The 20,407-nt window shown below is 40.3% G+C and overlaps 20 protein-coding genes and 4 non-coding genes across 24 annotated transcripts; 8 read left to right on the top strand and 16 right to left on the bottom strand.

The window, feature by feature from the left end:
- Positions 1-329: 329 nt before the first annotated feature.
- Positions 330-858, bottom strand: His3:CG33833 (histone H3). The gene has a single exon (NM_001032162.2). The coding sequence runs from the start codon at positions 799-801 to the stop codon at positions 391-393; it is 411 nt and encodes a 136-aa protein (NP_001027333.1). The 5' UTR covers positions 802-858; the 3' UTR covers positions 330-390.
- Positions 859-1,041: 183 nt separating this feature from the next.
- Positions 1,042-1,454, top strand: His4:CG33889 (histone H4). Its single transcript, NM_001032161.2, has one exon. The coding sequence runs from the start codon at positions 1,098-1,100 to the stop codon at positions 1,407-1,409; it is 312 nt and encodes a 103-aa protein (NP_001027332.1). The 5' UTR covers positions 1,042-1,097; the 3' UTR covers positions 1,410-1,454.
- Positions 1,455-1,819: 365 nt separating this feature from the next.
- His2A:CG33832 (histone H2A) lies at positions 1,820-2,312 on the bottom strand. The gene has a single exon (NM_001032160.2). It carries the CDS (start codon positions 2,258-2,260, stop codon positions 1,886-1,888), a length of 375 nt encoding a protein of 124 aa, NP_001027331.1. The 5' UTR covers positions 2,261-2,312; the 3' UTR covers positions 1,820-1,885.
- Positions 2,138-2,173, bottom strand: sncRNA:430i (small non-coding RNA 430i). The gene has a single exon (NR_002526.1). It is a non-coding gene; the product is annotated as a small non-coding RNA 430i (non-coding RNA).
- A 128-nt stretch (positions 2,313-2,440) lies between the features above and the next one.
- Positions 2,441-3,035, top strand: His2B:CG33890 (histone H2B). Its single transcript, NM_001032159.2, has one exon. It carries the CDS (start codon positions 2,487-2,489, stop codon positions 2,856-2,858), a length of 372 nt encoding a protein of 123 aa, NP_001027330.1. The 5' UTR covers positions 2,441-2,486; the 3' UTR covers positions 2,859-3,035.
- A 136-nt stretch (positions 3,036-3,171) lies between these two features.
- On the bottom strand, positions 3,172-4,194 carry His1:CG33831 (histone H1). Its single transcript, NM_001032158.2, has one exon. The coding sequence runs from the start codon at positions 4,033-4,035 to the stop codon at positions 3,265-3,267; it is 771 nt and encodes a 256-aa protein (NP_001027329.1). The 5' UTR covers positions 4,036-4,194; the 3' UTR covers positions 3,172-3,264.
- Positions 4,195-5,374: 1,180 nt separating this feature from the next.
- On the bottom strand, positions 5,375-5,903 carry His3:CG33830 (histone H3). Its single transcript, NM_001032157.2, has one exon. The coding sequence runs from the start codon at positions 5,844-5,846 to the stop codon at positions 5,436-5,438; it is 411 nt and encodes a 136-aa protein (NP_001027328.1). The 5' UTR covers positions 5,847-5,903; the 3' UTR covers positions 5,375-5,435.
- Positions 5,904-6,084: 181 nt separating this feature from the next.
- His4:CG33891 (histone H4) lies at positions 6,085-6,497 on the top strand. The gene has a single exon (NM_001032156.2). It carries the CDS (start codon positions 6,141-6,143, stop codon positions 6,450-6,452), a length of 312 nt encoding a protein of 103 aa, NP_001027327.1. The 5' UTR covers positions 6,085-6,140; the 3' UTR covers positions 6,453-6,497.
- A 365-nt stretch (positions 6,498-6,862) lies between these two features.
- Positions 6,863-7,355, bottom strand: His2A:CG33829 (histone H2A). Its single transcript, NM_001032155.2, has one exon. It carries the CDS (start codon positions 7,301-7,303, stop codon positions 6,929-6,931), a length of 375 nt encoding a protein of 124 aa, NP_001027326.1. The 5' UTR covers positions 7,304-7,355; the 3' UTR covers positions 6,863-6,928.
- Positions 7,181-7,216, bottom strand: sncRNA:430h (small non-coding RNA 430h). Its single transcript, NR_002525.1, has one exon. It is a non-coding gene; the product is annotated as a small non-coding RNA 430h (non-coding RNA).
- A 128-nt stretch (positions 7,356-7,483) lies between the features above and the next one.
- Positions 7,484-8,078, top strand: His2B:CG33892 (histone H2B). Its single transcript, NM_001032154.2, has one exon. It carries the CDS (start codon positions 7,530-7,532, stop codon positions 7,899-7,901), a length of 372 nt encoding a protein of 123 aa, NP_001027325.1. The 5' UTR covers positions 7,484-7,529; the 3' UTR covers positions 7,902-8,078.
- A 136-nt stretch (positions 8,079-8,214) lies between these two features.
- His1:CG33828 (histone H1) lies at positions 8,215-9,237 on the bottom strand. Its single transcript, NM_001032153.2, has one exon. The coding sequence runs from the start codon at positions 9,076-9,078 to the stop codon at positions 8,308-8,310; it is 771 nt and encodes a 256-aa protein (NP_001027324.1). The 5' UTR covers positions 9,079-9,237; the 3' UTR covers positions 8,215-8,307.
- Positions 9,238-10,417: 1,180 nt separating this feature from the next.
- Positions 10,418-10,946, bottom strand: His3:CG33827 (histone H3). Its single transcript, NM_001032152.2, has one exon. It carries the CDS (start codon positions 10,887-10,889, stop codon positions 10,479-10,481), a length of 411 nt encoding a protein of 136 aa, NP_001027323.1. The 5' UTR covers positions 10,890-10,946; the 3' UTR covers positions 10,418-10,478.
- Positions 10,947-11,127: 181 nt separating this feature from the next.
- Positions 11,128-11,540, top strand: His4:CG33893 (histone H4). Its single transcript, NM_001032151.2, has one exon. The coding sequence runs from the start codon at positions 11,184-11,186 to the stop codon at positions 11,493-11,495; it is 312 nt and encodes a 103-aa protein (NP_001027322.1). The 5' UTR covers positions 11,128-11,183; the 3' UTR covers positions 11,496-11,540.
- A 365-nt stretch (positions 11,541-11,905) lies between these two features.
- On the bottom strand, positions 11,906-12,398 carry His2A:CG33826 (histone H2A). The gene has a single exon (NM_001032150.2). The coding sequence runs from the start codon at positions 12,344-12,346 to the stop codon at positions 11,972-11,974; it is 375 nt and encodes a 124-aa protein (NP_001027321.1). The 5' UTR covers positions 12,347-12,398; the 3' UTR covers positions 11,906-11,971.
- On the bottom strand, positions 12,224-12,259 carry sncRNA:430g (small non-coding RNA 430g). The gene has a single exon (NR_002524.1). It is a non-coding gene; the product is annotated as a small non-coding RNA 430g (non-coding RNA).
- A 128-nt stretch (positions 12,399-12,526) lies between the features above and the next one.
- His2B:CG33894 (histone H2B) lies at positions 12,527-13,121 on the top strand. The gene has a single exon (NM_001032149.2). The coding sequence runs from the start codon at positions 12,573-12,575 to the stop codon at positions 12,942-12,944; it is 372 nt and encodes a 123-aa protein (NP_001027320.1). The 5' UTR covers positions 12,527-12,572; the 3' UTR covers positions 12,945-13,121.
- A 136-nt stretch (positions 13,122-13,257) lies between these two features.
- On the bottom strand, positions 13,258-14,280 carry His1:CG33825 (histone H1). Its single transcript, NM_001032148.2, has one exon. It carries the CDS (start codon positions 14,119-14,121, stop codon positions 13,351-13,353), a length of 771 nt encoding a protein of 256 aa, NP_001027319.1. The 5' UTR covers positions 14,122-14,280; the 3' UTR covers positions 13,258-13,350.
- Positions 14,281-15,460: 1,180 nt separating this feature from the next.
- Positions 15,461-15,989, bottom strand: His3:CG33824 (histone H3). The gene has a single exon (NM_001032147.2). The coding sequence runs from the start codon at positions 15,930-15,932 to the stop codon at positions 15,522-15,524; it is 411 nt and encodes a 136-aa protein (NP_001027318.1). The 5' UTR covers positions 15,933-15,989; the 3' UTR covers positions 15,461-15,521.
- Positions 15,990-16,170: 181 nt separating this feature from the next.
- Positions 16,171-16,583, top strand: His4:CG33895 (histone H4). Its single transcript, NM_001032146.2, has one exon. The coding sequence runs from the start codon at positions 16,227-16,229 to the stop codon at positions 16,536-16,538; it is 312 nt and encodes a 103-aa protein (NP_001027317.1). The 5' UTR covers positions 16,171-16,226; the 3' UTR covers positions 16,539-16,583.
- A 365-nt stretch (positions 16,584-16,948) lies between these two features.
- On the bottom strand, positions 16,949-17,441 carry His2A:CG33823 (histone H2A). The gene has a single exon (NM_001032145.2). It carries the CDS (start codon positions 17,387-17,389, stop codon positions 17,015-17,017), a length of 375 nt encoding a protein of 124 aa, NP_001027316.1. The 5' UTR covers positions 17,390-17,441; the 3' UTR covers positions 16,949-17,014.
- sncRNA:430f (small non-coding RNA 430f) lies at positions 17,267-17,302 on the bottom strand. The gene has a single exon (NR_002523.1). It is a non-coding gene; the product is annotated as a small non-coding RNA 430f (non-coding RNA).
- Positions 17,442-17,569: 128 nt separating the features above from the next.
- Positions 17,570-18,164, top strand: His2B:CG33896 (histone H2B). Its single transcript, NM_001032144.2, has one exon. It carries the CDS (start codon positions 17,616-17,618, stop codon positions 17,985-17,987), a length of 372 nt encoding a protein of 123 aa, NP_001027315.1. The 5' UTR covers positions 17,570-17,615; the 3' UTR covers positions 17,988-18,164.
- A 136-nt stretch (positions 18,165-18,300) lies between these two features.
- Positions 18,301-19,323, bottom strand: His1:CG33822 (histone H1). The gene has a single exon (NM_001032143.2). The coding sequence runs from the start codon at positions 19,162-19,164 to the stop codon at positions 18,394-18,396; it is 771 nt and encodes a 256-aa protein (NP_001027314.1). The 5' UTR covers positions 19,165-19,323; the 3' UTR covers positions 18,301-18,393.
- Between the last annotated feature and the right edge of the window lie 1,084 nt (positions 19,324-20,407).

Raw genomic sequence — 20,407 nt, 5'->3', positions numbered from 1 at the left:
GAATTCAGATTTTTTTTTTAGATGTTTAAGGTTCAGAGTCCCTTGCCCCGCACGACACTTTCACTGCTTTAAAGGATGTTCGCACAAAGAACAAATAAATATATATATCTTTGTATTAACCTCATCTTTAATTTAATAAATGTTGAGCTGACAATTAAAATAAGATTATTTTTATTCCTTCTCTGGCAGAATTAGTATTTTTACATATGATTTAAGACCCAGTACCGTTTGCGCCATAAATAATAGAATATGAATTTTGTTCTTATTTTTTTTAAGTTATAAATAGTCGGCAACAGAAAATTTTATCTCATTGAATCTGGTTTGTGGTCCTGAAAAGGACCGATTATAGAGTACGCTAGCGCTTTATCTGCAAGTTAATGCCGTGTCAGCTTAAGCACGCTCGCCGCGAATGCGTCGCGCTAACTGGATGTCTTTGGGCATTATGGTGACACGCTTGGCATGAATGGCACACAAGTTGGTATCTTCGAAGAGACCAACCAGGTAGGCTTCGCTAGCTTCCTGCAGAGCCATAACCGCCGAGCTCTGGAATCGCAAGTCCGTCTTAAAGTCCTGAGCGATTTCACGCACCAGACGCTGGAAAGGCAGCTTGCGGATTAGAAGCTCGGTGCTCTTTTGGTAGCGACGAATTTCACGCAAGGCCACGGTTCCAGGGCGATAGCGGTGGGGCTTCTTCACACCTCCGGTGGCTGGAGCACTCTTGCGAGCGGCCTTAGTAGCCAGTTGTTTGCGTGGCGCCTTTCCACCAGTCGATTTGCGAGCAGTTTGCTTGGTACGAGCCATCTCCGATTTGGGTTTCACTAAAGTTCACGTTCACTACTTCACGTTTGAAAACACAATAAACGATCAGAGCATTTGCTACCTACTTATATAGCAATCGTGGACGGTGAAAGAGAGAGAGAGAGAGAGAGAAAAACAGAGGCCATTTCATTTGACGAGCGAAAAGCGAACGAACATATCGTTCGTACTCTCTCGGGTTTTTGTCGTTTTACCTATAAATAGGGGCACACAGAAACGTTGAAATTAGTTCTTTAGTGACTTTCGTGCTGTGCGTGTATAATAGTATAGAACAGTGAAAAATGACTGGTCGTGGTAAAGGAGGCAAAGGCTTGGGAAAGGGTGGCGCCAAGCGTCATCGCAAAGTGCTGCGTGATAACATCCAAGGTATCACGAAGCCTGCTATCCGCCGTTTGGCCCGTCGAGGCGGTGTGAAGCGCATATCTGGACTCATATACGAGGAAACGCGTGGCGTTCTGAAGGTTTTCTTGGAGAACGTAATTCGTGATGCCGTGACCTACACGGAACACGCCAAGAGGAAGACAGTTACAGCCATGGATGTTGTGTACGCTCTGAAGAGGCAAGGCCGCACCCTCTACGGATTTGGCGGTTAAAAAGTGTACATCCTGTGTACCCCTATTAAGCAATCGGTCCTTTTCAGGACCACCATTCAGTTTTTAAAAGGAGGAAGATTTTCAAAAAGTATTTAATTTTATTGGTCGGGACTCCCAAAAAATATGTTAAACTAAAAATAAATGTCTGTCGTTCGTACTCTTTCAAATAGAATGTGTATATTTCTAACATGGATTTGTACAGACTGTACAAATGGTTTCAGACACCGCATGTACAGCATCACATCGTGGTGTGCGATTGTTTAAAGAAGCAAATTATAGTTTATACCGCATATAGTAGAAAACCCTTACTACATTACCATCTTTACGTTAATAATTCTTTATGATTTACTAATTACAACAAATTGCCAAGCTAAAAAATTTTTCAATTCTTTGGTAATAATTTGGTCGTCCTGAAAAGGACGGTTTGATTGACGATTTTATGTACATGTAGGTTTTTAGCTTAGCCTTTGAAACGTTTAGGCCTTCTTCTCGGTCTTCTTGGGCAACAGAACAGCCTGTATATTAGGCAACACGCCACCTTGTGCAATTGTGACGCCGGAGAGCAGCTTGTTTAACTCCTCGTCGTTGCGGATGGCCAGTTGCAGATGACGCGGAATAATTCTAGTCTTCTTGTTGTCACGAGCAGCATTGCCAGCCAACTCGAGAACCTCAGCGGCCAGATATTCCATTACGGCAGCTAGGTAAACTGGAGCGCCTGCACCAACACGCTCTGCGTAGTTTCCCTTCCGGAGCAAACGGTGAATACGGCCCACAGGGAATTGAAGACCGGCACGGTTTGAGCGGGACTTTGCCTTTCCCTTCACTTTGCCACCTTTTCCACGTCCAGACATTTTGCTTTGCGTTTATTTCACTTAGTTCACTTTACACACGGAACACGAATGCTCGCCTAACCCAGACAGCGAAATATTTATACTTTTCCGTTTGCCTGCGCATTCAGTTAGGGGTGGGTGACTTAGACCTGAATTGACTGCTCGAAAAAAAGTATAAACGTGAACGCGTTCGGGCCCACATTACGATAAGTGAATTGTGTTTGTGAAAATATAAGTAACGTGAACAATGCCTCCGAAAACTAGTGGAAAGGCAGCCAAGAAGGCTGGCAAGGCTCAGAAGAACATCACCAAGACCGACAAGAAAAAGAAGCGCAAAAGGAAGGAGAGCTATGCCATCTACATTTACAAGGTTCTCAAGCAGGTCCATCCTGACACCGGAATTTCGTCGAAGGCGATGAGCATAATGAACAGCTTTGTAAATGATATTTTCGAGCGAATTGCTGCCGAAGCGTCTCGTCTAGCTCACTACAACAAGCGCTCGACCATCACCAGTCGGGAGATCCAAACGGCTGTTCGCCTGCTTTTGCCTGGAGAGTTGGCCAAGCATGCTGTCAGTGAGGGAACCAAGGCTGTCACCAAGTACACCAGCTCTAAATAATTTTCTCCTGCGAATGCGGACAATAATCCAAAACGGCCCTTTTCAGGGCCACAATGTGTTATACCAAAGAAATGCATTTTTCAACCACCAATCATTGAATATGAATTTACAAATAAAACTTATTTACCCGCAATATGGGTAATTGGGTAATGTTCAAATAAATACAAAAAAATCGGGAACGAAAACTGAATGCGACCAACATGCAATGTAATTCATGACATGAAACGTTTTATTGTTGCTGCGAACGTCAGCTAATAAATAAGTGGAAGAAAATAAAAGTTTTTTTCTCTTGCAACGGAACGTTGTAGCCCTGAAAAGGACTTGTTTAAACAAATTTCAGATCTATAAAACATAAATCTAAAATTTTAATTGCGAACATGTACCAAATACTGCACTTTTTCACAATTTACTTTTTGGCAGCCGTAGTCTTCGCTTTCGGCTTCTTGGCGGTAGCAGAAACCGATGCTTTCTTCACCGTCTTTTTGGGTTTTGCAGACACCGCTGGCTTTGCCTTTGACGCTTTCGCTACTACAGCCTTTGGCTTCGCTGCAGTCACTTTCGCCTTTGTTGCGGCGGGCTTCGACTTTATGATTCCAGTTTTCTTGGCATCCTTGGCTTTTGCCTTCTCAGTTTTCTTATTTTCGGCAGTCTTTTTGGTAGCCACAGCCTTCTTAGCTTTGGGCTTTTTGTCAGCAGCCCCAACGGCAGTTTTTTTGGAGGAGACACCAATCTTCTTAGAGGCTACCTTCTTGCTTTGAACTTTTTTCTCAGCAGACAAAACCTTCGACTTTGCCTTCGGATCCTTTTCCTTCTTGGCAGAGGCCGACAGTTTGAAAGATCCAGATGCACCCTTTCCCTTAGTTTGGATAAGCTTTCCATTGACCACGGCCGATTTTAAGTACTTCTTGATGAATGGCGCTAACTTTTGGGCGTCGCATTTATAAGTGGCAGTGATATATTTTTTGATTGCCAGAAGTGATGAACCGCCACGTTCCTTTAAATTTTTAATGGAAGCGTCCACCATTTGCTGAGTTGGCGGATGTGACGGCGTCGCAGAGGCTTTCTTTGCCTTTGTGCCAGCAGATCCAGATGCCTTTTTTTGGACCACTTTCTTCTCAACTGTCGCTGGTGGGGCAGCCACTGGGGAAGCGGACGTTGCAACTGCAGAATCAGACATCTTTTTTTCACTGAGAACACTTTTTTTCTGTTAAAAATGGCTCGCGCTCGGCCTACCAACCTCCTTTGCTCTGATGAGAATCGAGGAGGAGAGCACTTTAACAATGCTACTGACATCAGTCATTTACTATGTCGAAGTTTGCTTGAAGTGTAAACTCTTTTTAATTTTTTAGTATTTTAAATCATTAATAAAAATAAGGTTTTAATAGTTTTACAATTTTAAATAATTTTTTCGTCACTTTCCATTTTTAAAAGGATGTAATATGGGTTTTGAGACTTTCAAATGTTGATTGAATTTTTATATTCGAATTTTTAACTGGACCAATTTATAAAAAAACATCTAATAAAATAAGAATCATCGCAAATATTTCACTAATTCGTAATGTTTATTAAAATTGAAACGTTCATCCCCTAGAAAGGGCTTCTGAAAGAAGCGTCTATTATTAATTAAGATACTTTATCACTTGATTTAAGTTCACATTGAACTACAGAAAAATTTGCTTTAAAGCAGCATTCAGAAATAATTTTCGATCGTTAAAAATACAGATACTTTCTTAAATAACATAATATTAATATAATAAATAATATTTTCTTAAATTATTAATGTGTTTGCTTGTTATTAATGTGTTTTCATGCATATTTTAAAATAATTTGTTCTGAAATCAATCGATTTCCTCGCCACATATGCATTACCGTCTATGTAGTCAAATAAATAAATCAAATAAAAAATAAAAAGAAACAATTTTTGTATTATCCTTTATTATGTAATATATATTACATTCCGCAACAAAATTAACCAATTTCCGTGCTGAATTTTACATAGGTTTTATTTTTTACAGACGTTTGAAGGGACAGTGTCAATTGTCCCGTACGACCTCTTCAATAATAACACATTCTTCAGTTAACACATGGAAAAAATATAAAATAGCTAGTTTTATTTTATTATTTTCTGTTATTTTATAAATATTGCCGTCATCAATGTAATTTCATTAATTTCAAACTGTCTTACACAGAATTCAGATTTTTTTTTTAGATGTTTAAGGTTCAGAGTCCCTTGCCCCGCACGACACTTTCACTGCTTTAAAGGATGTTCGCACAAAGAACAAATAAAAATATATATTTTTGTATTAACCTCTTCTTTAATTTAATAAATGTTGAGCTGACAATTAAAATAAGATTATTTTTATTCCTTCTCTGGCAGAATTAGTATTTTTACATATGATTTAAGACCCAGTACCGTTTGCGCCATAAATAATAGAATATGAATTTTGTTCTTATTTTTTTAAGTTATAAATAGTCGGCCACAGAAAATTTTATCTCATTGAATCTGGTTTGTGGTCCTGAAAAGGACCGATTATAGAGTACGCTAGCGCTTTATCTGCAAGTTAATGCCGTGTCAGCTTAAGCACGCTCGCCGCGAATGCGTCGCGCTAACTGGATGTCTTTGGGCATTATGGTGACACGCTTGGCATGAATGGCACACAAGTTGGTATCTTCGAAGAGACCAACCAGGTAGGCTTCGCTAGCTTCCTGCAGAGCCATAACCGCCGAGCTCTGGAATCGCAAGTCCGTCTTAAAGTCTTGAGCGATTTCACGCACCAGACGCTGGAAAGGCAGCTTGCGGATTAGAAGCTCGGTGCTCTTTTGGTAGCGACGAATTTCACGCAAGGCCACGGTTCCAGGGCGATAGCGGTGGGGCTTCTTCACACCTCCGGTGGCTGGAGCACTCTTGCGAGCGGCCTTAGTAGCCAGTTGTTTGCGTGGCGCCTTTCCACCAGTCGATTTGCGAGCAGTTTGCTTGGTACGAGCCATCTCCGATTTGGGTTTCACTAAAGTTCACGTTCACTACTTCACGTTTGAAAACACAATAAACGATCAGAGCATTTGCTACCTACTTATATAGCAATCCTGGACGGTGAAAGAGAGAGAGAGAGAGAGAAAAACAGAGGCCATTTCATTTGACGAGCGAAAAGCGAACGAACATATCGTTCGTACTCTCTCGGGTTTTTGTCGTTTTACCTATAAATAGGGGCACACAGAAACGTTGAAATTAGTTCTTTAGTGACTTTCGTGCTGTGCGTGTATAATAGTATAGAACAGTGAAAAATGACTGGTCGTGGTAAAGGAGGCAAAGGCTTGGGAAAGGGTGGCGCCAAGCGTCATCGCAAAGTACTGCGTGATAACATCCAAGGTATCACGAAGCCTGCTATCCGCCGTTTGGCCCGTCGAGGCGGTGTGAAGCGCATATCTGGACTCATATACGAGGAAACGCGTGGCGTTCTGAAGGTTTTCTTGGAGAACGTAATTCGTGATGCCGTGACCTACACGGAACACGCCAAGAGGAAGACAGTTACAGCCATGGATGTTGTGTACGCTCTGAAGAGGCAAGGCCGCACCCTCTACGGATTTGGCGGTTAAAAAGTGTACATCCTGTGTACCCCTATTAAGCAATCGGTCCTTTTCAGGACCACCATTCAGTTTTTAAAAGGAGGAAGATTTTCAAAAAGTATTTAATTTTATTGGTCGGGACTCCCAAAAAATATGTTAAACTAAAAATAAATGTCTGTCGTTCGTACTCTTTCAAATAGAATGTGTATATTTCTAACATGGATTTGTACAGACTGTACAAATGGTTTCAGACACCGCATGTACAGCATCACATCGTGGTGTGCGATTGTTTAAAGAAGCAAATTATAGTTTATACCGCATATAGTAGAAAACCCTTACTACATTACCATCTTTACGTTAATAATTCTTTATGATTTACTAATTACAACAAATTGCCAAGCTAAAAAATTTTTCAATTCTTTGGTAATAATTTGGTCGTCCTGAAAAGGACGGTTTGATTGACGATTTTATGTACATGTAGGTTTTTAGCTTAGCCTTTGAAACGTTTAGGCCTTCTTCTCGGTCTTCTTGGGCAACAGAACAGCCTGTATATTAGGCAACACGCCACCTTGTGCAATTGTGACGCCGGAGAGCAGCTTGTTTAACTCCTCGTCGTTGCGGATGGCCAGTTGCAGATGACGCGGAATAATTCTAGTCTTCTTGTTGTCACGAGCAGCATTGCCAGCCAACTCGAGAACCTCAGCGGCCAGATATTCCATTACGGCAGCTAGGTAAACTGGAGCGCCTGCACCAACACGCTCTGCGTAGTTTCCCTTCCGGAGCAAACGGTGAATACGGCCCACAGGGAATTGAAGACCGGCACGGTTTGAGCGGGACTTTGCCTTTCCCTTCACTTTGCCACCTTTTCCACGTCCAGACATTTTGCTTTGCGTTTATTTCACTTAGTTCACTTTACGCACGGAACACGAATGCTCGCCTAACCCAGACAGCGAAATATTTATACTTTTCCGTTTGCCTGCGCATTCAGTTAGGGGTGGGTGACTTAGACCTGAATTGACTGCTCGAAAAAAAGTATAAACGTGAACGCGTTCGGGCCCACATTACGATAAGTGAATTGTGTTTGTGAAAATATAAGTAACGTGAACAATGCCTCCGAAAACTAGTGGAAAGGCAGCCAAGAAGGCTGGCAAGGCTCAGAAGAACATCACCAAGACCGACAAGAAAAAGAAGCGCAAAAGGAAGGAGAGCTATGCCATCTACATTTACAAGGTTCTCAAGCAGGTCCATCCTGACACCGGAATTTCGTCGAAGGCGATGAGCATAATGAACAGCTTTGTAAATGATATTTTCGAGCGAATTGCTGCCGAAGCGTCTCGTCTAGCTCACTACAACAAGCGCTCGACCATCACCAGTCGGGAGATCCAAACGGCTGTTCGCCTGCTTTTGCCTGGAGAGTTGGCCAAGCATGCTGTCAGTGAGGGAACCAAGGCTGTCACCAAGTACACCAGCTCTAAATAATTTTCTCCTGCGAATGCGGACAATAATCCAAAACGGCCCTTTTCAGGGCCACAATGTGTTATACCAAAGAAATGCATTTTTCAACCACCAATCATTGAATATGAATTTACAAATAAAACTTATTTACCCGCAATATGGGTAATTGGGTAATGTTCAAATAAATACAAAAAAATCGGGAACGAAAACTGAATGCGACCAACATGCAATGTAATTCATGACATGAAACGTTTTATTGTTGCTGCGAACGTCAGCTAATAAATAAGTGGAAGAAAATAAAAGTTTTTTTCTCTTGCAACGGAACGTTGTAGCCCTGAAAAGGACTTGTTTAAACAAATTTCAGATCTATAAAACATAAATCTAAAATTTTAATTGCGAACATGTACCAAATACTGCACTTTTTCACAATTTACTTTTTGGCAGCCGTAGTCTTCGCTTTCGGCTTCTTGGCGGTAGCAGAAACCGATGCTTTCTTCACCGTCTTTTTGGGTTTTGCAGACACCGCTGGCTTTGCCTTTGACGCTTTCGCTACTACAGCCTTTGGCTTCGCTGCAGTCACTTTCGCCTTTGTTGCGGCGGGCTTCGACTTTATGATTCCAGTTTTCTTGGCATCCTTGGCTTTTGCCTTCTCAGTTTTCTTATTTTCGGCAGTCTTTTTGGTAGCCACAGCCTTCTTAGCTTTGGGCTTTTTGTCAGCAGCCCCAACGGCAGTTTTTTTGGAGGAGACACCAATCTTCTTAGAGGCTACCTTCTTGCTTTGAACTTTTTTCTCAGCAGACAAAACCTTCGACTTTGCCTTCGGATCCTTTTCCTTCTTGGCAGAGGCCGACAGTTTGAAAGATCCAGATGCACCCTTTCCCTTAGTTTGGATAAGCTTTCCATTGACCACGGCCGATTTTAAGTACTTCTTGATGAATGGCGCTAACTTTTGGGCGTCGCATTTATAAGTGGCAGTGATATATTTTTTGATTGCCAGAAGTGATGAACCGCCACGTTCCTTTAAATTTTTAATGGAAGCGTCCACCATTTGCTGAGTTGGCGGATGTGACGGCGTCGCAGAGGCTTTCTTTGCCTTTGTGCCAGCAGATCCAGATGCCTTTTTTTGGACCACTTTCTTCTCAACTGTCGCTGGTGGGGCAGCCACTGGGGAAGCGGACGTTGCAACTGCAGAATCAGACATCTTTTTTTCACTGAGAACACTTTTTTTCTGTTAAAAATGGCTCGCGCTCGGCCTACCAACCTCCTTTGCTCTGATGAGAATCGAGGAGGAGAGCACTTTAACAATGCTACTGACATCAGTCATTTACTATGTCGAAGTTTGCTTGAAGTGTAAACTCTTTTTAATTTTTTAGTATTTTAAATCATTAATAAAAATAAGGTTTTAATAGTTTTACAATTTTAAATAATTTTTTCGTCACTTTCCATTTTTAAAAGGATGTAATATGGGTTTTGAGACTTTCAAATGTTGATTGAATTTTTATATTCGAATTTTTAACTGGACCAATTTATAAAAAAACATCTAATAAAATAAGAATCATCGCAAATATTTCACTAATTCGTAATGTTTATTAAAATTGAAACGTTCATCCCCTAGAAAGGGCTTCTGAAAGAAGCGTCTATTATTAATTAAGATACTTTATCACTTGATTTAAGTTCACATTGAACTACAGAAAAATTTGCTTTAAAGCAGCATTCAGAAATAATTTTCGATCGTTAAAAATACAGATACTTTCTTAAATAACATAATATTAATATAATAAATAATATTTTCTTAAATTATTAATGTGTTTGCTTGTTATTAATGTGTTTTCATGCATATTTTAAAATAATTTGTTCTGAAATCAATCGATTTCCTCGCCACATATGCATTACCGTCTATGTAGTCAAATAAATAAATCAAATAAAAAATAAAAAGAAACAATTTTTGTATTATCCTTTATTATGTAATATATATTACATTCCGCAACAAAATTAACCAATTTCCGTGCTGAATTTTACATAGGTTTTATTTTTTACAGACGTTTGAAGGGACAGTGTCAATTGTCCCGTACGACCTCTTCAATAATAACACATTCTTCAGTTAACACATGGAAAAAATATAAAATAGCTAGTTTTATTTTATTATTTTCTGTTATTTTATAAATATTGCCGTCATCAATGTAATTTCATTAATTTCAAACTGTCTTACACAGAATTCAGATTTTTTTTTTAGATGTTTAAGGTTCAGAGTCCCTTGCCCCGCACGACACTTTCACTGCTTTAAAGGATGTTCGCACAAAGAACAAATAAAAATATATATTTTTGTATTAACCTCTTCTTTAATTTAATAAATGTTGAGCTGACAATTAAAATAAGATTATTTTTATTCCTTCTCTGGCAGAATTAGTATTTTTACATATGATTTAAGACCCAGTACCGTTTGCGCCATAAATAATAGAATATGAATTTTGTTCTTATTTTTTTAAGTTATAAATAGTCGGCCACAGAAAATTTTATCTCATTGAATCTGGTTTGTGGTCCTGAAAAGGACCGATTATAGAGTACGCTAGCGCTTTATCTGCAAGTTAATGCCGTGTCAGCTTAAGCACGCTCGCCGCGAATGCGTCGCGCTAACTGGATGTCTTTGGGCATTATGGTGACACGCTTGGCATGAATGGCACACAAGTTGGTATCTTCGAAGAGACCAACCAGGTAGGCTTCGCTAGCTTCCTGCAGAGCCATAACCGCCGAGCTCTGGAATCGCAAGTCCGTCTTAAAGTCTTGAGCGATTTCACGCACCAGACGCTGGAAAGGCAGCTTGCGGATTAGAAGCTCGGTGCTCTTTTGGTAGCGACGAATTTCACGCAAGGCCACGGTTCCAGGGCGATAGCGGTGGGGCTTCTTCACACCTCCGGTGGCTGGAGCACTCTTGCGAGCGGCCTTAGTAGCCAGTTGTTTGCGTGGCGCCTTTCCACCAGTCGATTTGCGAGCAGTTTGCTTGGTACGAGCCATCTCCGATTTGGGTTTCACTAAAGTTCACGTTCACTACTTCACGTTTGAAAACACAATAAACGATCAGAGCATTTGCTACCTACTTATATAGCAATCCTGGACGGTGAAAGAGAGAGAGAGAGAGAGAAAAACAGAGGCCATTTCATTTGACGAGCGAAAAGCGAACGAACATATCGTTCGTACTCTCTCGGGTTTTTGTCGTTTTACCTATAAATAGGGGCACACAGAAACGTTGAAATTAGTTCTTTAGTGACTTTCGTGCTGTGCGTGTATAATAGTATAGAACAGTGAAAAATGACTGGTCGTGGTAAAGGAGGCAAAGGCTTGGGAAAGGGTGGCGCCAAGCGTCATCGCAAAGTACTGCGTGATAACATCCAAGGTATCACGAAGCCTGCTATCCGCCGTTTGGCCCGTCGAGGCGGTGTGAAGCGCATATCTGGACTCATATACGAGGAAACGCGTGGCGTTCTGAAGGTTTTCTTGGAGAACGTAATTCGTGATGCCGTGACCTACACGGAACACGCCAAGAGGAAGACAGTTACAGCCATGGATGTTGTGTACGCTCTGAAGAGGCAAGGCCGCACCCTCTACGGATTTGGCGGTTAAAAAGTGTACATCCTGTGTACCCCTATTAAGCAATCGGTCCTTTTCAGGACCACCATTCAGTTTTTAAAAGGAGGAAGATTTTCAAAAAGTATTTAATTTTATTGGTCGGGACTCCCAAAAAATATGTTAAACTAAAAATAAATGTCTGTCGTTCGTACTCTTTCAAATAGAATGTGTATATTTCTAACATGGATTTGTACAGACTGTACAAATGGTTTCAGACACCGCATGTACAGCATCACATCGTGGTGTGCGATTGTTTAAAGAAGCAAATTATAGTTTATACCGCATATAGTAGAAAACCCTTACTACATTACCATCTTTACGTTAATAATTCTTTATGATTTACTAATTACAACAAATTGCCAAGCTAAAAAATTTTTCAATTCTTTGGTAATAATTTGGTCGTCCTGAAAAGGACGGTTTGATTGACGATTTTATGTACATGTAGGTTTTTAGCTTAGCCTTTGAAACGTTTAGGCCTTCTTCTCGGTCTTCTTGGGCAACAGAACAGCCTGTATATTAGGCAACACGCCACCTTGTGCAATTGTGACGCCGGAGAGCAGCTTGTTTAACTCCTCGTCGTTGCGGATGGCCAGTTGCAGATGACGCGGAATAATTCTAGTCTTCTTGTTGTCACGAGCAGCATTGCCAGCCAACTCGAGAACCTCAGCGGCCAGATATTCCATTACGGCAGCTAGGTAAACTGGAGCGCCTGCACCAACACGCTCTGCGTAGTTTCCCTTCCGGAGCAAACGGTGAATACGGCCCACAGGGAATTGAAGACCGGCACGGTTTGAGCGGGACTTTGCCTTTCCCTTCACTTTGCCACCTTTTCCACGTCCAGACATTTTGCTTTGCGTTTATTTCACTTAGTTCACTTTACGCACGGAACACGAATGCTCGCCTAACCCAGACAGCGAAATATTTATACTTTTCCGTTTGCCTGCGCATTCAGTTAGGGGTGGGTGACTTAGACCTGAATTGACTGCTCGAAAAAAAGTATAAACGTGAACGCGTTCGGGCCCACATTACGATAAGTGAATTGTGTTTGTGAAAATATAAGTAACGTGAACAATGCCTCCGAAAACTAGTGGAAAGGCAGCCAAGAAGGCTGGCAAGGCTCAGAAGAACATCACCAAGACCGACAAGAAAAAGAAGCGCAAAAGGAAGGAGAGCTATGCCATCTACATTTACAAGGTTCTCAAGCAGGTCCATCCTGACACCGGAATTTCGTCGAAGGCGATGAGCATAATGAACAGCTTTGTAAATGATATTTTCGAGCGAATTGCTGCCGAAGCGTCTCGTCTAGCTCACTACAACAAGCGCTCGACCATCACCAGTCGGGAGATCCAAACGGCTGTTCGCCTGCTTTTGCCTGGAGAGTTGGCCAAGCATGCTGTCAGTGAGGGAACCAAGGCTGTCACCAAGTACACCAGCTCTAAATAATTTTCTCCTGCGAATGCGGACAATAATCCAAAACGGCCCTTTTCAGGGCCACAATGTGTTATACCAAAGAAATGCATTTTTCAACCACCAATCATTGAATATGAATTTACAAATAAAACTTATTTACCCGCAATATGGGTAATTGGGTAATGTTCAAATAAATACAAAAAAATCGGGAACGAAAACTGAATGCGACCAACATGCAATGTAATTCATGACATGAAACGTTTTATTGTTGCTGCGAACGTCAGCTAATAAATAAGTGGAAGAAAATAAAAGTTTTTTTCTCTTGCAACGGAACGTTGTAGCCCTGAAAAGGACTTGTTTAAACAAATTTCAGATCTATAAAACATAAATCTAAAATTTTAATTGCGAACATGTACCAAATACTGCACTTTTTCACAATTTACTTTTTGGCAGCCGTAGTCTTCGCTTTCGGCTTCTTGGCGGTAGCAGAAACCGATGCTTTCTTCACCGTCTTTTTGGGTTTTGCAGACACCGCTGGCTTTGCCTTTGACGCTTTCGCTACTACAGCCTTTGGCTTCGCTGCAGTCACTTTCGCCTTTGTTGCGGCGGGCTTCGACTTTATGATTCCAGTTTTCTTGGCATCCTTGGCTTTTGCCTTCTCAGTTTTCTTATTTTCGGCAGTCTTTTTGGTAGCCACAGCCTTCTTAGCTTTGGGCTTTTTGTCAGCAGCCCCAACGGCAGTTTTTTTGGAGGAGACACCAATCTTCTTAGAGGCTACCTTCTTGCTTTGAACTTTTTTCTCAGCAGACAAAACCTTCGACTTTGCCTTCGGATCCTTTTCCTTCTTGGCAGAGGCCGACAGTTTGAAAGATCCAGATGCACCCTTTCCCTTAGTTTGGATAAGCTTTCCATTGACCACGGCCGATTTTAAGTACTTCTTGATGAATGGCGCTAACTTTTGGGCGTCGCATTTATAAGTGGCAGTGATATATTTTTTGATTGCCAGAAGTGATGAACCGCCACGTTCCTTTAAATTTTTAATGGAAGCGTCCACCATTTGCTGAGTTGGCGGATGTGACGGCGTCGCAGAGGCTTTCTTTGCCTTTGTGCCAGCAGATCCAGATGCCTTTTTTTGGACCACTTTCTTCTCAACTGTCGCTGGTGGGGCAGCCACTGGGGAAGCGGACGTTGCAACTGCAGAATCAGACATCTTTTTTTCACTGAGAACACTTTTTTTCTGTTAAAAATGGCTCGCGCTCGGCCTACCAACCTCCTTTGCTCTGATGAGAATCGAGGAGGAGAGCACTTTAACAATGCTACTGACATCAGTCATTTACTATGTCGAAGTTTGCTTGAAGTGTAAACTCTTTTTAATTTTTTAGTATTTTAAATCATTAATAAAAATAAGGTTTTAATAGTTTTACAATTTTAAATAATTTTTTCGTCACTTTCCATTTTTAAAAGGATGTAATATGGGTTTTGAGACTTTCAAATGTTGATTGAATTTTTATATTCGAATTTTTAACTGGACCAATTTATAAAAAAACATCTAATAAAATAAGAATCATCGCAAATATTTCACTAATTCGTAATGTTTATTAAAATTGAAACGTTCATCCCCTAGAAAGGGCTTCTGAAAGAAGCGTCTATTATTAATTAAGATACTTTATCACTTGATTTAAGTTCACATTGAACTACAGAAAAATTTGCTTTAAAGCAGCATTCAGAAATAATTTTCGATCGTTAAAAATACAGATACTTTCTTAAATAACATAATATTAATATAATAAATAATATTTTCTTAAATTATTAATGTGTTTGCTTGTTATTAATGTGTTTTCATGCATATTTTAAAATAATTTGTTCTGAAATCAATCGATTTCCTCGCCACATATGCATTACCGTCTATGTAGTCAAATAAATAAATCAAATAAAAAATAAAAAGAAACAATTTTTGTATTATCCTTTATTATGTAATATATATTACATTCCGCAACAAAATTAACCAATTTCCGTGCTGAATTTTACATAGGTTTTATTTTTTACAGACGTTTGAAGGGACAGTGTCAATTGTCCCGTACGACCTCTTCAATAATAACACATTCTTCAGTTAACACATGGAAAAAATATAAAATAGCTAGTTTTATTTTATTATTTTCTGTTATTTTATAAATATTGCCGTCATCAATGTAATTTCATTAATTTCAAACTGTCTTACACAGAATTCAGATTTTTTTTTTAGATGTTTAAGGTTCAGAGTCCCTTGCCCCGCACGACACTTTCACTGCTTTAAAGGATGTTCGCACAAAGAACAAATAAAAATATATATTTTTGTATTAACCTCTTCTTTAATTTAATAAATGTTGAGCTGACAATTAAAATAAGATTATTTTTATTCCTTCTCTGGCAGAATTAGTATTTTTACATATGATTTAAGACCCAGTACCGTTTGCGCCATAAATAATAGAATATGAATTTTGTTCTTATTTTTTTAAGTTATAAATAGTCGGCCACAGAAAATTTTATCTCATTGAATCTGGTTTGTGGTCCTGAAAAGGACCGATTATAGAGTACGCTAGCGCTTTATCTGCAAGTTAATGCCGTGTCAGCTTAAGCACGCTCGCCGCGAATGCGTCGCGCTAACTGGATGTCTTTGGGCATTATGGTGACACGCTTGGCATGAATGGCACACAAGTTGGTATCTTCGAAGAGACCAACCAGGTAGGCTTCGCTAGCTTCCTGCAGAGCCATAACCGCCGAGCTCTGGAATCGCAAGTCCGTCTTAAAGTCTTGAGCGATTTCACGCACCAGACGCTGGAAAGGCAGCTTGCGGATTAGAAGCTCGGTGCTCTTTTGGTAGCGACGAATTTCACGCAAGGCCACGGTTCCAGGGCGATAGCGGTGGGGCTTCTTCACACCTCCGGTGGCTGGAGCACTCTTGCGAGCGGCCTTAGTAGCCAGTTGTTTGCGTGGCGCCTTTCCACCAGTCGATTTGCGAGCAGTTTGCTTGGTACGAGCCATCTCCGATTTGGGTTTCACTAAAGTTCACGTTCACTACTTCACGTTTGAAAACACAATAAACGATCAGAGCATTTGCTACCTACTTATATAGCAATCCTGGACGGTGAAAGAGAGAGAGAGAGAGAGAAAAACAGAGGCCATTTCATTTGACGAGCGAAAAGCGAACGAACATATCGTTCGTACTCTCTCGGGTTTTTGTCGTTTTACCTATAAATAGGGGCACACAGAAACGTTGAAATTAGTTCTTTAGTGACTTTCGTGCTGTGCGTGTATAATAGTATAGAACAGTGAAAAATGACTGGTCGTGGTAAAGGAGGCAAAGGCTTGGGAAAGGGTGGCGCCAAGCGTCATCGCAAAGTACTGCGTGATAACATCCAAGGTATCACGAAGCCTGCTATCCGCCGTTTGGCCCGTCGAGGCGGTGTGAAGCGCATATCTGGACTCATATACGAGGAAACGCGTGGCGTTCTGAAGGTTTTCTTGGAGAACGTAATTCGTGATGCCGTGACCTACACGGAACACGCCAAGAGGAAGACAGTTACAGCCATGGATGTTGTGTACGCTCTGAAGAGGCAAGGCCGCACCCTCTACGGATTTGGCGGTTAAAAAGTGTACATCCTGTGTACCCCTATTAAGCAATCGGTCCTTTTCAGGACCACCATTCAGTTTTTAAAAGGAGGAAGATTTTCAAAAAGTATTTAATTTTATTGGTCGGGACTCCCAAAAAATATGTTAAACTAAAAATAAATGTCTGTCGTTCGTACTCTTTCAAATAGAATGTGTATATTTCTAACATGGATTTGTACAGACTGTACAAATGGTTTCAGACACCGCATGTACAGCATCACATCGTGGTGTGCGATTGTTTAAAGAAGCAAATTATAGTTTATACCGCATATAGTAGAAAACCCTTACTACATTACCATCTTTACGTTAATAATTCTTTATGATTTACTAATTACAACAAATTGCCAAGCTAAAAAATTTTTCAATTCTTTGGTAATAATTTGGTCGTCCTGAAAAGGACGGTTTGATTGACGATTTTATGTACATGTAGGTTTTTAGCTTAGCCTTTGAAACGTTTAGGCCTTCTTCTCGGTCTTCTTGGGCAACAGAACAGCCTGTATATTAGGCAACACGCCACCTTGTGCAATTGTGACGCCGGAGAGCAGCTTGTTTAACTCCTCGTCGTTGCGGATGGCCAGTTGCAGATGACGCGGAATAATTCTAGTCTTCTTGTTGTCACGAGCAGCATTGCCAGCCAACTCGAGAACCTCAGCGGCCAGATATTCCATTACGGCAGCTAGGTAAACTGGAGCGCCTGCACCAACACGCTCTGCGTAGTTTCCCTTCCGGAGCAAACGGTGAATACGGCCCACAGGGAATTGAAGACCGGCACGGTTTGAGCGGGACTTTGCCTTTCCCTTCACTTTGCCACCTTTTCCACGTCCAGACATTTTGCTTTGCGTTTATTTCACTTAGTTCACTTTACGCACGGAACACGAATGCTCGCCTAACCCAGACAGCGAAATATTTATACTTTTCCGTTTGCCTGCGCATTCAGTTAGGGGTGGGTGACTTAGACCTGAATTGACTGCTCGAAAAAAAGTATAAACGTGAACGCGTTCGGGCCCACATTACGATAAGTGAATTGTGTTTGTGAAAATATAAGTAACGTGAACAATGCCTCCGAAAACTAGTGGAAAGGCAGCCAAGAAGGCTGGCAAGGCTCAGAAGAACATCACCAAGACCGACAAGAAAAAGAAGCGCAAAAGGAAGGAGAGCTATGCCATCTACATTTACAAGGTTCTCAAGCAGGTCCATCCTGACACCGGAATTTCGTCGAAGGCGATGAGCATAATGAACAGCTTTGTAAATGATATTTTCGAGCGAATTGCTGCCGAAGCGTCTCGTCTAGCTCACTACAACAAGCGCTCGACCATCACCAGTCGGGAGATCCAAACGGCTGTTCGCCTGCTTTTGCCTGGAGAGTTGGCCAAGCATGCTGTCAGTGAGGGAACCAAGGCTGTCACCAAGTACACCAGCTCTAAATAATTTTCTCCTGCGAATGCGGACAATAATCCAAAACGGCCCTTTTCAGGGCCACAATGTGTTATACCAAAGAAATGCATTTTTCAACCACCAATCATTGAATATGAATTTACAAATAAAACTTATTTACCCGCAATATGGGTAATTGGGTAATGTTCAAATAAATACAAAAAAATCGGGAACGAAAACTGAATGCGACCAACATGCAATGTAATTCATGACATGAAACGTTTTATTGTTGCTGCGAACGTCAGCTAATAAATAAGTGGAAGAAAATAAAAGTTTTTTTCTCTTGCAACGGAACGTTGTAGCCCTGAAAAGGACTTGTTTAAACAAATTTCAGATCTATAAAACATAAATCTAAAATTTTAATTGCGAACATGTACCAAATACTGCACTTTTTCACAATTTACTTTTTGGCAGCCGTAGTCTTCGCTTTCGGCTTCTTGGCGGTAGCAGAAACCGATGCTTTCTTCACCGTCTTTTTGGGTTTTGCAGACACCGCTGGCTTTGCCTTTGACGCTTTCGCTACTACAGCCTTTGGCTTCGCTGCAGTCACTTTCGCCTTTGTTGCGGCGGGCTTCGACTTTATGATTCCAGTTTTCTTGGCATCCTTGGCTTTTGCCTTCTCAGTTTTCTTATTTTCGGCAGTCTTTTTGGTAGCCACAGCCTTCTTAGCTTTGGGCTTTTTGTCAGCAGCCCCAACGGCAGTTTTTTTGGAGGAGACACCAATCTTCTTAGAGGCTACCTTCTTGCTTTGAACTTTTTTCTCAGCAGACAAAACCTTCGACTTTGCCTTCGGATCCTTTTCCTTCTTGGCAGAGGCCGACAGTTTGAAAGATCCAGATGCACCCTTTCCCTTAGTTTGGATAAGCTTTCCATTGACCACGGCCGATTTTAAGTACTTCTTGATGAATGGCGCTAACTTTTGGGCGTCGCATTTATAAGTGGCAGTGATATATTTTTTGATTGCCAGAAGTGATGAACCGCCACGTTCCTTTAAATTTTTAATGGAAGCGTCCACCATTTGCTGAGTTGGCGGATGTGACGGCGTCGCAGAGGCTTTCTTTGCCTTTGTGCCAGCAGATCCAGATGCCTTTTTTTGGACCACTTTCTTCTCAACTGTCGCTGGTGGGGCAGCCACTGGGGAAGCGGACGTTGCAACTGCAGAATCAGACATCTTTTTTTCACTGAGAACACTTTTTTTCTGTTAAAAATGGCTCGCGCTCGGCCTACCAACCTCCTTTGCTCTGATGAGAATCGAGGAGGAGAGCACTTTAACAATGCTACTGACATCAGTCATTTACTATGTCGAAGTTTGCTTGAAGTGTAAACTCTTTTTAATTTTTTAGTATTTTAAATCATTAATAAAAATAAGGTTTTAATAGTTTTACAATTTTAAATAATTTTTTCGTCACTTTCCATTTTTAAAAGGATGTAATATGGGTTTTGAGACTTTCAAATGTTGATTGAATTTTTATATTCGAATTTTTAACTGGACCAATTTATAAAAAAACATCTAATAAAATAAGAATCATCGCAAATATTTCACTAATTCGTAATGTTTATTAAAATTGAAACGTTCATCCCCTAGAAAGGGCTTCTGAAAGAAGCGTCTATTATTAATTAAGATACTTTATCACTTGATTTAAGTTCACATTGAACTACAGAAAAATTTGCTTTAAAGCAGCATTCAGAAATAATTTTCGATCGTTAAAAATACAGATACTTTCTTAAATAACATAATATTAATATAATAAATAATATTTTCTTAAATTATTAATGTGTTTGCTTGTTATTAATGTGTTTTCATGCATATTTTAAAATAATTTGTTCTGAAATCAATCGATTTCCTCGCCACATATGCATTACCGTCTATGTAGTCAAATAAATAAATCAAATAAAAAATAAAAAGAAACAATTTTTGTATTATCCTTTATTATGTAATATATATTACATTCCGCAACAAAATTAACCAATTTCCGTGCTGAATTTTACATAGGTTTTATTTTTTACAGACGTTTGAAGGGACAGTGTCAATTGTCCCGTACGACCTCTTCAATAATAACACATTCTTCAGTTAACACATGGAAAAAATATAAAATAGCTAGTTTTATTTTATTATTTTCTGTTATTTTATAAATATTGCCGTCATCAATGTAATTTCATTAATTTCAAACTGTCTTACACAGAATTCAGATTTTTTTTTTAGATGTTTAAGGTTCAGAGTCCCTTGCCCCGCACGACACTTTCACTGCTTTAAAGGATGTTCGCACAAAGAACAAATAAAAATATATATTTTTGTATTAACCTCTTCTTTAATTTAATAAATGTTGAGCTGACAATTAAAATAAGATTATTTTTATTCCTTCTCTGGCAGAATTAGTATTTTTACATATGATTTAAGACCCAGTACCGTTTGC

Source organism: Drosophila melanogaster, chromosome 2L (genome assembly GCF_000001215.4).
Source record: "Drosophila melanogaster chromosome 2L".
NCBI lineage: Eukaryota > Metazoa > Arthropoda > Insecta > Diptera > Drosophilidae > Drosophila > Drosophila melanogaster.
This window is presented reverse-complemented; position numbering and strand designations above follow the sequence as displayed.

Bases quoted from the DNA above. Each gene is read 5' to 3' on its own strand.
- His2B:CG33890 (NM_001032159.2), top strand. From the start codon at position 2,487: ATGCCTCCGAAAACTAGTGGAAAGGCAGCCAAGAAGGCTGGCAAGGCT.
- His4:CG33893 (NM_001032151.2), top strand. From the start codon at position 11,184: ATGACTGGTCGTGGTAAAGGAGGCAAAGGCTTGGGAAAGGGTGGCGCC.
- His2A:CG33826 (NM_001032150.2), bottom strand. From the start codon at position 12,346: ATGTCTGGACGTGGAAAAGGTGGCAAAGTGAAGGGAAAGGCAAAGTCC.
- His4:CG33889 (NM_001032161.2), top strand. From the start codon at position 1,098: ATGACTGGTCGTGGTAAAGGAGGCAAAGGCTTGGGAAAGGGTGGCGCC.
- His3:CG33824 (NM_001032147.2), bottom strand. From the start codon at position 15,932: ATGGCTCGTACCAAGCAAACTGCTCGCAAATCGACTGGTGGAAAGGCG.
- His2B:CG33896 (NM_001032144.2), top strand. From the start codon at position 17,616: ATGCCTCCGAAAACTAGTGGAAAGGCAGCCAAGAAGGCTGGCAAGGCT.
- His4:CG33891 (NM_001032156.2), top strand. From the start codon at position 6,141: ATGACTGGTCGTGGTAAAGGAGGCAAAGGCTTGGGAAAGGGTGGCGCC.
- His2A:CG33823 (NM_001032145.2), bottom strand. From the start codon at position 17,389: ATGTCTGGACGTGGAAAAGGTGGCAAAGTGAAGGGAAAGGCAAAGTCC.
- His1:CG33831 (NM_001032158.2), bottom strand. From the start codon at position 4,035: ATGTCTGATTCTGCAGTTGCAACGTCCGCTTCCCCAGTGGCTGCCCCA.
- His4:CG33895 (NM_001032146.2), top strand. From the start codon at position 16,227: ATGACTGGTCGTGGTAAAGGAGGCAAAGGCTTGGGAAAGGGTGGCGCC.
- His2A:CG33829 (NM_001032155.2), bottom strand. From the start codon at position 7,303: ATGTCTGGACGTGGAAAAGGTGGCAAAGTGAAGGGAAAGGCAAAGTCC.
- His1:CG33828 (NM_001032153.2), bottom strand. From the start codon at position 9,078: ATGTCTGATTCTGCAGTTGCAACGTCCGCTTCCCCAGTGGCTGCCCCA.
- His2A:CG33832 (NM_001032160.2), bottom strand. From the start codon at position 2,260: ATGTCTGGACGTGGAAAAGGTGGCAAAGTGAAGGGAAAGGCAAAGTCC.
- His2B:CG33894 (NM_001032149.2), top strand. From the start codon at position 12,573: ATGCCTCCGAAAACTAGTGGAAAGGCAGCCAAGAAGGCTGGCAAGGCT.
- His3:CG33833 (NM_001032162.2), bottom strand. From the start codon at position 801: ATGGCTCGTACCAAGCAAACTGCTCGCAAATCGACTGGTGGAAAGGCG.
- His1:CG33825 (NM_001032148.2), bottom strand. From the start codon at position 14,121: ATGTCTGATTCTGCAGTTGCAACGTCCGCTTCCCCAGTGGCTGCCCCA.
- His3:CG33830 (NM_001032157.2), bottom strand. From the start codon at position 5,846: ATGGCTCGTACCAAGCAAACTGCTCGCAAATCGACTGGTGGAAAGGCG.
- His2B:CG33892 (NM_001032154.2), top strand. From the start codon at position 7,530: ATGCCTCCGAAAACTAGTGGAAAGGCAGCCAAGAAGGCTGGCAAGGCT.
- His3:CG33827 (NM_001032152.2), bottom strand. From the start codon at position 10,889: ATGGCTCGTACCAAGCAAACTGCTCGCAAATCGACTGGTGGAAAGGCG.
- His1:CG33822 (NM_001032143.2), bottom strand. From the start codon at position 19,164: ATGTCTGATTCTGCAGTTGCAACGTCCGCTTCCCCAGTGGCTGCCCCA.